Source organism: Limanda limanda, chromosome 11, assembly GCF_963576545.1.
Source record: "Limanda limanda chromosome 11, fLimLim1.1, whole genome shotgun sequence".
Classification (NCBI taxonomy): Eukaryota; Metazoa; Chordata; class Actinopteri; order Pleuronectiformes; family Pleuronectidae; genus Limanda; species Limanda limanda.
The window spans coordinates 27,383,993-27,397,013 of NC_083646.1; the positions used below are offsets into that span (position 1 = coordinate 27,383,993).

At 39.6% G+C, this 13,021-nt stretch overlaps 3 protein-coding genes across 6 annotated transcripts in view; 1 reads left to right on the plus strand and 2 right to left on the minus strand.

The window, feature by feature from the left end:
• Positions 1–28: 28 nt before the first annotated feature.
• Positions 29–3,578, plus strand: si:dkey-29h14.10 (uncharacterized). Its single transcript, XM_061080620.1, has 5 exons — positions 29–650; positions 1,327–1,477; positions 1,703–1,741; positions 2,246–2,392; positions 2,553–3,578. Exons 2-5 carry the CDS (start codon positions 1,330–1,332, stop codon positions 2,765–2,767), a joined length of 549 nt encoding a protein of 182 aa, XP_060936603.1. The 5' UTR covers positions 29–650; positions 1,327–1,329; the 3' UTR covers positions 2,768–3,578.
• On the minus strand, positions 2,784–7,986 carry iqcg (IQ motif containing G). Of its 2 annotated transcripts, XM_061080619.1 has the most exons (11): positions 7,919–7,977; positions 7,541–7,574; positions 6,475–6,604; positions 5,744–5,778; positions 5,547–5,669; positions 5,092–5,176; positions 4,748–4,921; positions 4,412–4,486; positions 4,031–4,162; positions 3,832–3,921; positions 2,784–3,704 (listed from the first exon to the last, which is right to left on the minus strand). In XM_061080619.1, the coding sequence occupies exons 2-11, from the start codon at positions 7,570–7,572 to the stop codon at positions 3,594–3,596; spliced, it is 987 nt and encodes a 328-aa protein (XP_060936602.1). In that variant the 5' UTR covers positions 7,573–7,574; positions 7,919–7,977; the 3' UTR covers positions 2,784–3,593. The 2 variants fall into 2 exon arrangements, with proteins under 2 accessions (XP_060936602.1, XP_060936600.1); XM_061080617.1 differs by lacking the exon at positions 7,541–7,574 and having other exon boundaries at positions 7,919–7,986.
• Positions 7,987–7,998: 12 nt separating this feature from the next.
• The window catches only part of spire1b (spire-type actin nucleation factor 1b), a 45,820-nt gene continuing 40,797 nt past the window's right edge, over positions 7,999–13,021 (minus strand). For 2 of the 3 annotated variants that reach the window (XM_061080614.1, XM_061080616.1), the window contains one exon: positions 9,740–12,492. In XM_061080614.1, coding sequence (XP_060936597.1) covers positions 12,237–12,492 — 256 coding nt within the window. In that variant the 3' untranslated portion in view covers positions 9,740–12,236. Of the gene's footprint in view, positions 8,117–9,739; positions 12,493–13,021 lie in introns of those variants that run through there. The other variant, XM_061080615.1, reaches the window with a different exon arrangement.

The window sequence follows — 13,021 nt, forward strand, 5'->3', positions numbered from 1 at the left end:
TAAACTTGTCTGACCTTATAAAAGACAAACTAATCCTGTTGCTCGACATTTCACTGAATTAAGCCTCACATCTCAGTTTTGTATTTTATGATGACAGAGTGATTAATGCACGCAAACAAGTCAATTGAAAAACAAGAGAAGTATTTTGGGATTTTTATGTTTGTTTCAAGAAAGCATGAAGGAGGATTTGTCGGTTTGTATTATGTTTTTTCTCAAAGATTGTACAGACCCTCATTTATGTGGTTTAATAACTAGTTCTTGTTTTACCTTGTTTGAAGAAAATCAATCAAGCAATCAATAATTTAATCAATCAATCAATGACGGTTGAATATGTGAGGAGGCATGCGTCTAATCCATGATCAGATTATAATTCAATATTTTGAGCAACTGAATAAATGTGTGTTTAGACTCTGTTGTTATTTTTCATAAATGTGCAGCAGGGCCATGTACCAAACGCATCATGCAAGTATAAGGAACTAATATCTAATGGAAACCCCGAGGTAAAGTGCGCATGCGTGCTGCTGTCAGGGATTTCCCTGACAGCTCGAGTGGTTTATATCTGTGAGAATGTGAGGGATGATATCTGTGTAACAGTGAGCGGCTCTCTGACAGCAGCTGTACGGGAATGAAACAAAGAGCATTGCAAACAGGTGAGTTTATTTAAAGTTTCCTGACGGGTGAACGCTGTCTGTAAGTGTCTCTTCGGTTTATAGAGTTGTTATATGCGCGGTCACAGCACGAGAGGTCCAGGTGTTAAGCTGACCACATAGTGCGTTATTGTGGTGTCATATATAATAAGATATTCTAGAATAATATTTACTGCCCGACTGAGAAAATTCACGTTAAAACTCGAAAAGGGCATCGACATAATCACTTATTGAGCTATTAAGACCATTTTACAATGGGTTTCAAATGGTATTTTTATATGTTAACTAGTCAAATGTTAAGTCACCACATACTATACGTCCACCTCTCACCGAACAATACACCAACACAGACGTTTGTATGGTTAACGTGCAAGAACTTCAAATGATTCATCCGCGTGTCAGACCTGATCCCTTTTCTTTGCTCGTCGTTATCATGCAAAAGTTGGACAAAAGGTGTCGCGGTGTCTTTTTAACCCGCACCGAAGTCTAAACGACGACTTCATAAGCCGGGAAGTAGCTTCCCCCCCACCCACCCCCCGTACTTTGCTAGTTGTGGTTTAAAAAGTCCCTTGGCTTGAGCTGCTGCAGCCACTAAAACAAAGTTCCCGTGACCTAAATAAACAGCTCTGTAGCAGTAGATGTTATTGTGACATCTTCTTCTTCTTCTCCTCTACTGCAGGTGATGACTGTTAAAAACTTCAACATGCAGAGAGTGGTCCAGCTGGTCCAGCTGGTGCAGATGGCAGCGCAGAAGAGCTGCACAAGAGCCCTTGAGCTCTTCTGCTTGCCTTTAGACACAATGCTGTGTGAGAATGTCAACTGCTGCCCTGGTATAACATTAATTTCATAATTATAACCAGAATCAGTTTCAGTGCTTCGTTTGCTGCCATGTCTTCAGATTCTGTGTCTGTACTTCTGTGGTGTGACACACACACACTCAAATGTGCACTGGTATTCCAGCACTGCCTGTTAGGCCAGAAGCATGTAGCCCTAAAAAGATAATTTATCATTAGGTAAAATGTAACATCACATAACATCACTTTATATTTTTAAAGGTCAAAACCATCAGCAGAACGAGGATAAAACTACACAAGGTAAATTCTGCCTTTCATGTTATATTCTGTTAAAAATGTCATGGTCTTTAGTCAGTGAAAACCTATTTCTGTTGGTCTTATTTTCATTTTTTCCTATACTTATTTAGTCTCATAGCACAGCCTTAGGGAACATTTGTAGTTTTTCCTTACTGAGGGTTAAAGACAGAGGATGTCACACCTTGTAAAGTTATGTTATAAGACAAACTGTGAACTGTGAGCCCATGCTGATTGGTTGATTTCACCAAGTTACAACTTATTTATGTGATAAATTAATTCTAGAATAATTCATTACTGAAACATTCAGCATTTAATGCAGCAGCTTGGTAAACTAGTGATGAAATGTAAAATGACCTATCATTGTGTTTGTTCAATGAGGAACCCCATATACGCAGGAACTTCATGGTAGTGACACATTTCTGCTATTACATCACTTTGGAACAACAACTTCCCATTCTTATATTCTCCCCTCCTCCTCTTTCTCTCCCTCGACTTCTGCTAAATCAGTGGCACTCCCAAGTCCGCCGTCAACCATCATGATTGTAAACATCAGCAACTCAACCCTGATCGACTGCGTCATAGGTAACGACACCTATAAAACTGGTGTGGCAGAAAGGCAGTCTTTAATGCAGGAACCTGAGCTCCACATGCATGGTGGGTAACTCGTATGTCTAACTGCATATTTCTAGAGACCTAAAAAACACACTTGAGCTGTATTTTATACTATGCTATTTCGTTGTATTTGTATTTTTGTAGTAGTTGTATCAAACACATCCCACCTCTCCAGCTGTTCTCATTTGTCCCCATGTTACAGATCAGAGTTGCAGCTGCAACCATGGAGAGCAGGGGACAGAGCACAGTTCTCCTTTACCTGCTCCTCTCCCTCACTGTCCTGTTTCCCCAGAGGAGCCTCCGAACATCAACATCCAGAGCTCCCACCTCAACTGTGTCATCATCGGAGACAACAACTACATGCATGCTGAGCAGATCCACCAGTGTGATGCTTTGACAGAGAATACTCACAGTTAAAAAGCTGGAACCAGAGCATTTTCAGCCTTTTTTTAGAACAAAATAACATTTGACAAAATTTGTCATGTATTGTTTTCATATTTTCTGTTAGATAGAGGAATCGATAAACCGACAAACATTACAATACATTACATTTCCATTTAGAGTGACATCAGTGTAAGGATCCAGCACGAAGTCTTTGCTCTGGTTTTGATGTGACTTGAAAGAGTCAAAGCAGATGTCCAAGTGTTGTAAGGCGGCTGGTTCGCACAAACATCAGCTCCCCCAAGCATAATTATTAAATAATCCTCTTCCTGTTTTGTAATATCAGATATTCTGCTCCTCTGTCGGACACAAGGACATTAAACTGAGAGCAGTGGGAAATTTCACTTCTTAATTTCCCACATAGTTCTAATGAGTCATCTCTTTGTGACCTAATGTACTTAATTTATTTTATAATGTGTAACTGCATTGATAAATAGTATTGAAATACTGTGACTAAATCCTTATCATATCATGATAAAGGTGTTGACGATAAAATGTATGACCTATGGTCATTAACAGTCGACTACTTAGTAGTTTTTTTTGTTTTGATTTCTTGCATTTTTATGTTTGATATTATTTATGTAATAAAAAGTGTTTGATCTTGCTCAGGTTATACACTAACAAAAAGTCTGTACTCAGGACTGTGAATCAATATGCTACCATTGTGCCTGTTGGTACTTTCTTATACAGTAATGATGATATGATGTTGATATGTTCTAGTGTACCACTGAATGTTTTTATTTGTTACAGGTTTGAAATTAGCAAAAATAAATGTTTAATATAACTATTTCTTCGTTTTTCCTTATTTGTTCTTCTTGCCTTTCTTGCCTTTCTTGCCTTTCTTGCCTTTCTCTGCTTTTTTAAAACTGCCAAGGCCTCTGCGGACCATGCAGCCTCTCCACCAGGCCTGAATCTGCAGGGTCAAAGGTCACAGAATAGGGTTTAGAATTAGGGATCAGTACAATGAACAAACAGGACAGAAGGACCTGATAGACCATGCTAGTGAGGGTCCTGGATCTGAGATTTGAGTGTGTCTTTACCTTAGTAGCAGCTTTGTCCTCTACCTCCTGTTGGAGCAGTTTCTCCTGCTCCAGCCTGTCCTCCATCACCACCTCCTCCATCTCCCTGAACTGAACACAAATTAGAATCTAATTAGTGATAATCATCCACTGCAGTGAGTGTCCTGTTGAGCATCAGCAGCTCTTCACTATATCGTTTTGGGCTCAAGGAGCTGCTCACCATCCTCCTCATCTCTGACAGTTTGTCCAAGTACACTGTTCTTTTGCGGCACACGTTGTTCAGCTGCCCCTGCTTGTCCTGCAGCATCAGCTCTGTGCGCTGCTGCATCTGCTGCAGCTGCTGCTGCAAGCTCTGATCAACAAGAACCACACCAACATTAGACTCTGCTGCAGCACTAGTGACCAGTGACCTCTACTGGCACTGAGGTGATTTATGCAGGATTCAGATTAAACCACAGCCTCTGAGAAGAGAGCACTGGGTTGAGGCATGTATAAGAATTTCTCCCAGACGTCACAGATTCAAACTCATTTTAACTGCAGCGAAGCTAATGACAGAGCAACATTTACACAGTACACAATAATCTGATGTGAGTAGAATTACCTGGTTTTGACGTTGCTGGTAATTGTTTAACCTCTCGTGAACTCTCATATCCTCCCTCTGCTGTTTCTGCAGCATCTGAGAAAGAAAGGAAATAACTGCTAAGATGGCATGAACATTTAACTCTGGAGTCTGAATTTAAATTTGTTACTACCTACAGGTAAGAAAAAATCATTTTAGACAACGTGAAGAGAGGAACAGTATATGTCATCTAAGCTAAAAATGGAGCTTAACAGGAAGATAAAATTTCAATTTGAAAGCATCTGTTTCTGTGGTTGTTTGTGGGTATAGGTGTTGTGAACCCAGGCTGCAATGGAACAGGTGGACAACTGGACCCACCTCCAGCTGCTCCTCCAGCTGCTCCTCCAGCACCTTCTCAGCCTTGATCTTCCTCTTCTGTGCCTGTTGGAGCTGCAGCTCAGCATCTTTCTCCACAATCTGCCTCCAGTTAGCAGCCTGTAACGACTCCTCATCCAGCTGACGCCTTAGGCCTGCATTGTGCCGGCACAAGTCCTGAGGTGGGGGGTAATAAAAGTTCTGGACACATTGGACTTGCAAACTAACAGGTTTAATTTTGTCCTCAAATAAAAAATTAACTTGCTTAAATCAATAGATTCACTTTCAGCTGTAGCAGCCATTCACGCAGACTGCTTTGGTTTATGTATTTGCTCCAAATTTCTCACCTCATTTTTCTCTATTTTCTGTTGGAGCTCCTTTTGTTGTCTCTGTAGAGTTAGTTTTTTTTGCTCCAGCTCCCTCTTTCCCTCTCTGGGTGGAGAGACACTTGCATTATTGATACAAAACAGACTTTTTCCGTCATGGAAAAAATTCATGAAATTACAAGAATAAAGTCTGTCTCGCTCTTCAGAATAAACAGTTTCTAAATCTCTGATGTTTGCTTCCTTTAAATGTCCCTAAAACTCTTTTGTACATCATGCACCAGTTGATCCAAAAGTTAAACATGGAACTTAATCCAACATCAATGTATGTTGAAGGTCAATCAACTGTGTTTTGTGGATGTAATGTGATGCTAAATATATGTATCCTTTGTGTTGCATGTCTTACTTGCAGCTGCTAGTGTGATGCAAGAAACATCTAATATGTGTGTTATGATTAATTATTATCAGTATCAATAAACCTTCGCATTTTCTCAGCCTTCTTCCTCTGCTCCTCTTCCTCCACCACCTGAAGCAGAGATGTGAAACTATGCCTCTCCTCCAGCCCCGACTGCAGCTTGAAAATCTGTTGCTTGACATATTGACTGCAGCGAGAGACAAAGAGAAATTAGACCAAAAAAACGGTTTGTGCAATATAATTTTTTTCTGCACCACTCACCAGTCCCTCCTCAGCTTGGTCAGCTTGGCTATCTCCTAAAACACAAACACACACACACACACACACACACACACACACACACACAAACACACACACACACCCACACACACCCACACACACACGCACACACGAACACACGAACACACACACACACACACACACACACACACACACACACACACACACACACACACACACACACACAAACACACACACACACAGACCTTTGTAAAAAGATTTAGGTCCCTACAATAAGAGTTTAATGTATGTTTAAAATTTTGGATTCATAGCTCTGGGTTTGGATTTACTTGTTCCTGTTACATTTTTAGCCTCTTTGGATTGTCTGTTCAGTCATGTTCCTTCTCCCTGTTTTCATTACCCTGCTAATGAGGTTATGTTCTCCTCGCTGTCCATAGGTGGTTGATTTGTTTGTTATCCGTATTATGGAAAAACTACACGACAGATTTAAAAAATCTAGTATATTTTGTAACTGTTTTCTATAAGTGTATGCAATTGTGTTTGACCTGTTGGACATTGGCAGAGCAATGATCTCTGGGTGTCATTCTAATTATTGGTTGTTCCCCAGTGTTTCCCTTTGATTCCATTGCTGAGTTTAACATGTTTAATTCTTTAGGTTTTGGATGCTCTTGCCATTTTCAAATGCCTTGGGACAGATGTTTGACAGATGTTCTTGTGGACAGTGAACATGACATCCACACATTGAAGCTCACCTGTGCAGCTTCAGTGTCCTGCACCCTGCTGATCTGCACTGTCATAATGTGTCCCAGTATGTCCAGCTGGTCTGAGCAGTCCTCCAGCACAGCTCCCGTTCTCAGGCTCTGGATCTGGGACAAAGACATCCTGCACACGATGACCGAGATATTAATCATAGTATCCAGTATCACTATGTTTCACGCACTGGATTTACACAGACACCGTGTCAACCAATGTCAAGCACTTTAGATGAGTTGCTGCAAACCAAAATAGGATAATATGATGATTCAATGTCTCATTAATATCCCGAACTGACCATAACATGTCGAACAAGTATTTTGTTTATCACAAAGTCTGTACTTTCATCGATCAACGAGTTAACGTCAGACTATGAGGTTTATAACCACATTGTGGCTAACTAGTAGCTAACAGCTCACTGTAGAATGATGCTTACTTAACATCTCATTCACAGTAAAACACCATGTCAGCACTAACAGATAAAAAACAGTCACTCACTTCACTTCAATCCGGAACAGCTGCTCTCACACTGGGTTAAACCACCTCTGTTTATCCTTCACAAGAAACTGTTCTGTTTGCCAGTTTACATGTTGCTATGGTAACATCCCAGCGCAGATTGAAAGGCTGTTTCCTGTCCAGATCTTTTTTCCCATTTATTAATTTACTTCAGACATATGAAATGTGTCACACAGTCACTAACACAACTATTTTTTATTTCTTCTTGGAAAATGTTTTATGACAGAAAACTTCAGTTTAAGTTTCATTCCCAAATTTTTTTATTCATTCTAATGACCTCTTATTTTTTAAGTTTGTTTTACAAGTGACGACTAATATAACCTGCGGTCCCGAGGACTTGCAATCTCGGGACCTGATGGGGAGGGCGAACAGGGACCGGGCGACCGGCTTCGTGTTACGTGTTTTGTGCATCGCAGGAAAGATAAACACGTTACTTCCTTGGTCTGTCACGCGGCACTGGACCACGCCCACCAATAACGCATTATTATAACGCCATCAAGTGTTGAATATTTAATATTAATCAAATTAAAGTTGTAAGACGAGGCTTACCTTCTTTTGGCAGTAGGTGGTGCCATCACCATAACTACAAACAGATGTAATAGATCTGTTCAGGTCAAAAACATTGGTTTTCTGATAAATCGTTCACCATTGCAACAGTCTGAGACATTAAAGGAATATATGTCAACTGACACTGTGACATTAAAGCAAACTGACAACAAGTGAAGTCTCTGCTTAGTGATTCCTATGAACTTTTCTTTATATATAGTCTGGGTGGAGTTAACTATCACAAACAAGTTTTATTCTTTCAGCTTAACATATTCAGAGTAATCACCTGAACAACTAAATTCAACAGTGCAGTAAATCGAGGAAAAGACCATTATGGCAGAAGAGATGAATGACCAACAGCTGATACATTTTCCACTGTACCTTGCAGAACTGAGGGCAAAGGAGAAGAGCAGACAAGAACTGCAGGAGATGAAAGAAATGTCCATCATGTACGATGACAACTAGGCACCAAGTAATATTGTGCAAGAGAAGGTTCTGTTTGCGACTTGGATTGCTGCTCTGGCTGGATTCGCTGCATGGTATCTGATGTGATCCCGCCTCCAGCCTATCATTTTGCTGCTGAGAGAGGGAGAGGGAGAGAGGGAGAGGGAGGAGAAACATTGAAGGAAGGCGAATAAGGAGATTGAGACCATTTCATAGTTTAATACAAACATTCTTTAGGGATCCAAGGTAATTCAATATTGCACTTAAAAACTGTAACTGGCTATACAGCTGACAATGATACACCTATATACAATACACTGTTACACAAGTACAGTTCTTTTTTAAAAATCCATTCTCACATTTCATAATTCATACTTGGCCTCCAGAAAGTTGGTACATGTGCGCAAGTGATGGGAATCAGAAGCTGTTTTTCAAGACATAGCACACCTACACTTTGACAAGTGCATGTTTTATTAAAACAATTTCAGATAATTGAATGTTTACTGATGCATGTTGAAATGATTTAATTCTTTTGGGGTTTTTAAGCTATATTATGATTAAGGTGTAAACAGAGAAGTTTGAGAAGGAAATTTTCTTCTTCTAAAATTAATGGTTTATCTAAATTCTACTAATAGACCTGTAGTTTATCTACTTGACGGTCACTTTTGTTCGAGGTAGGTCTTTTAACATCTCATTTGTTTTGAATACATAAGTATCCACCATAACTACAACTGGGTACCCATCCTGCATATGACTTTGACGTAAGTTTTCTCCTGTTAGTACAAAATTATAATAATACAAAATTAATTACACTGCATGTGTAATTCATTTTAATTTTCACCCTGGCACAATATGCTTGTTGCACACAGAGTACCAAAGGAGATGTGTTGATAGTAACATTTAAACCAGGATGCTGTGCTCTCAACGCATACTGCATGTGACTATGCAGTATTCTTTCATTAGCAAAGCTCATTCAGGACAACAGCTGGAGTGCAGCTGTTTGGTCACAGCCATGGAAACCTAAGTAATGATACTGATGTGTTATGCATTCTCGTTTCTTAGGTTCCTGCTGCAGAAAGATGGCAATATAGTATGTTGGGCATGGACTGCCTGATATACCCCTGTAGTGTCCATGTTTAATTCATTTTCGTGCCAGTGTTTTTTTTTTAAATGCTTAAAGTGTTTTTGGAAATACAGAAGGGACACATACTTGAATTTCAGGGACGCAGGTTGAGTAAAACTTAGTGTTACGTGGGGAGGACTAATTTGTGTTGGTTTTGAATTCTCTTGCATTTTCATTAACCCCAGTTCTTATATCCCTTTGTGTGTCTAACTGAACAGAGCTTTATTAGTAACTGAAGAGATAGAGTAACCTTCATGGTATGAGAGGGAAAGTCCAGTAGTATGTCCTGCTGCTAACGGTGAAATGAAACTCCCTTCTTTTTTTTCTGTTCATGCTAAAGTGGATTCACTTGCGCCAACGTTTTGGATCACATCTTTATAAAACACATCATTAGCTTCACACTACAAACCCTGTGGGGGGGGAAAATGTTTTTTGAGAGAGGATTCCAGATTCATTCACTAGACTGGCACTCAGTAGAGCTCAACAGAGCCGTACAGGTTCATCTCTGATCCATGCAGCTTCCTTCTACCAAGTTTTGTGGTTATTCGTCCACGCAAACAATAAAAAAGTGACAGTATATTGTAGAACTGTTTTTGAGTCTGAGTTTTGAATAAAAGAAGAAAAATAATAGACAGTTGACAGGTTTTCCATTAGTTTATTGTTGTAGTCATCATCTGTTGCAAACTCTGCAGGGAGTTACAGCTTAAAGGTAATACAGACTTTAAGGTACAAGCTACACTGTAGTACATGCATGATGCCGTCTGTCACACTGTGAGTTTATTTTCTCCCCCCCTGGACCTCCAACACTCCCCATCACACCGAACTGAACACACTGTTGAGATATCACCGGATCAACACAGACCTGACCTACCAAAAAACCATCATTAACAAAGTATGTACGGTAACAGTAGATAACTGTTCAACATGTGACAGTGACCATAAAAAAAGGCTCATTTTAAGGCAGAAATATCACAGGAGGAATGTGATGAAGGGTAAAATGGATCCAGGCCACAACTCAAGGTAATTAATCCTGCCTATATGAGACTCTGGATGATGGAGGGAAATCATAAATGCATTATATTACCACTTATTGTATGTATGAAACATATGTTTGTACTGACAGATGGGGTTCATTAAATGTATATCAGTTCAAACACATACAAATGCAGTGTTTTTTTTACATGATAACGCAAGTAAGGAGTCTAATAATGGAGTTAACATTTATCAATGTAAAGATATATTTAAGAAAAATGCAAAAATATGCAGATGTTTCATATAAATGATTAAAAGGCAAGTCTGAAAAATTATACATGGTACTGCAGATAATAATGTTTCTTTTTGTGGTTCTATGCACATCTGAGAGACACAAATACAGAAAATAATGATCCTAAATGAACATACTTCATATTTCTGTTATGTATGTCTGGTTAGGCAATATTAAAAGACAGAAAAACTATTTTCTGAATCAGCGGCCTTCTGTTTGTGATGGGATCCGACAGTATTTTATTTTTGTCTTGTGCTTTTCATATCACTGGCTTGAAGTAGGCGGGGCTCAGTTGGAAAAAGGTGATGTCATGTACTTTGATCAGTAAGGATTTAGCAACACAAATCAGATGATAGTTGTGGGGTTGTTTTCTCATATAGGGGGCACTGCAACAATTTTCCACATGAAGTTACTCACTACTGCTGGGTAATATTAAATATTGTTGTTGAGTTGCATTTTGGGATATTAAGCTGTTTTAAAGCTTGACCTCTACATGCACTAAAAGATACAGAATCTTAGACCCTAGTGCGTCAGTTTTTACCATATTTTTTAAAGTGTCTCTTACAAGTGCCTCACTTGTTCATGTTACACCACCCAATCCCCAACCCTAGGAACTAAGGAGGTAGAGAGGGCCGTCTTCTAACCAGAGGGGAAGTGGTTTGATCCAAGGCTTCATCAGCAGCCTGCATTCCCAAAATGTCGTTGGGCAAGATACTGAACCCCAATTGACTCCTGACGGGACTTTAAGAATGGTATGTATAGAAATGAATGTGTGAATGAATGTATGTGAATTGTACAGTACAGCACCTTGAGTGGTAGATAAGACTTGAAAAGTGCTAGATAAATACAGTCTATTTACCCAAACCCTGCCCATTTACATTGCCAGGACACTGGTAAACAAATCTGACACAAGCCACAGCCGCATTGTACTGATGACGCACATTAGCTGAGTTTGAGAGTTAAGCTCTTACTGAAACATACTTAAGGGTGTTTTTCAAAAAACCTTTGCTTTGAGCATAGCTTCTGTAGCTTGAATATTTAACATAGAGAAATGCATCTGATTTGGAATGGAACCACATTTTTAACAACCAGGGGTTGGCCCAGTTTGTTGCAAGTTCACTGCAAACACACAGCAGGTGTAAGATTGAGGAGAAAGGAGTATTATTTGGCACTAATTCTGCATTAATGACAGAGGATCTTTCTAGATGTGATGCATAATAAAATACGTGATGTTTTTTTTCCTAAAGAACAGTGATACTTTGTAAAACATAGGAAACAAAAAAGCTTCATCAGAAAAATAAAGCTACAAATCCAAAAACAATTGGTGTCCTTTATCGAACATTCATTTACTGTATATATACATGTGTGGAAAAAAACCTAATTTGAAACCCATATAAATCTAACAGTTTGATATTCCACAGTTTCTGTTGTGTCACCCTTAGTTCACAACATGATGTCTGTGTCTCCTGCAGTGCAAGTGCCTGAGGACGTCACACACCGGTCCTTCTTCTGTCTTGTGCTTGTTGATTTGAAATGTGAGTTGGGGTGGACCATGCTTTTGTGCGAGCAGACAGGATGGAGTTCAAACTGCATTGTTCTTGCCTTTTAAGTTAAAAGTCTGTGGTCAGAGTTTAAAGGATCATCTATGATAAAGAAAAATAAATCTACAGTAAGCTGTTGTCTGGGGGAGCTGTACACGATGATCAGGACACAGCAACAAGACCACACTGTCTAAGACTAAGGTTCACGCCAGCCACTGTGAGAGCTTAATCTTACTGAATTACACATGTACAATAATCATCATATCCAGGGAGTGTTCTAATTGTGCAATCTGAGCTGAGAGCAGCCAGGGAGATGAATGAAGAGTTTCAGATCTCGTTGATTGTTCGTTCAGAGGGCCGGTACTCCTCCCCTCCTCGAGGAGAGGACAAGTAGAAGGATTGGGTCTTGCGTTTTAAGCGAGCCCTCTTGGTGGCAAGAGACAGGCTGTGCTTGCTTGAGGCAATTATGTCGGAGATAAACTTTTTGCAGTCCACACACACCTCCATGGTGGCCCAGTCCTCCGTCAGCTCCGAGGGGAGTTCAAGTTCTTCGTGAGACTTTAAAGAACCGTGCTTTGAAAACCTGAAGAGAACAGAAACAGGGGAGAGATATCACACTGTATTTATACATTTTGAATCCTCACCACAGTTTATTTTGCCTCAGTGTTCAAGTCATACGCAAACTTGACTGCTTGGCAACAATAACAAATAACAGTTAACTTACTTATGAACGAATAAAACTAGCATATTTTCACACTAAAATGTAGTAATATGCAGAGGTACCACTACTGTACACTACATACCACTGTAGTGTGTTTGTTTTTTAGATATTTCCATCTTACTACAAAAGATGGAACTTCTTTTGTTGCACTCACTACATTGTGAAATGATAAAAAAATCAATATCAAAATATCTGTCCCGAACAAATGTCCTTCTCACCCTGGACAAGCCACAGGCCTCAGCTTTCACTACTATCTCCAATTCAAGCAGCTCTTTATTTAAATTAAATTCACTCCCATTATCTCGGGTGTCGGCATAATTCTCAATGAGACAAATGTGTCAATACCTAAACAAATGATATCTATAAGTGTTGCAGTGAGCCTTTGATTTAA

Bases quoted from the DNA above. Each gene is read 5' to 3' on its own strand.
- si:dkey-29h14.10 (XM_061080620.1), top strand. From the start codon at position 1,330: ATGACTGTTAAAAACTTCAACATGCAGAGAGTGGTCCAGCTGGTCCAG. The intron at 1,478-1,702 runs GTATAACATTAA...ATATTTTTAAAG, and splicing joins GAATGTCAACTGCTGCCCTG to GTCAAAACCATCAGCAGAAC. The intron at 1,742-2,245 runs GTAAATTCTGCC...CTGCTAAATCAG, and splicing joins CGAGGATAAAACTACACAAG to TGGCACTCCCAAGTCCGCCG.
- iqcg (XM_061080617.1), bottom strand. From the start codon at position 7,986: ATGATGGACATTTCTTTCATCTCCTGCAGTTCTTGTCTGCTCTTCTCC. The intron at 5,779-6,474 runs GTGAGCTTCAAT...TTTGTGTTTTAG, and splicing joins AGGACACTGAAGCTGCACAG to GAGATAGCCAAGCTGACCAA. The intron at 4,163-4,411 runs GTAATTCTACTC...CTTGTTGATCAG, and splicing joins ACCAGCAACGTCAAAACCAG to AGCTTGCAGCAGCAGCTGCA.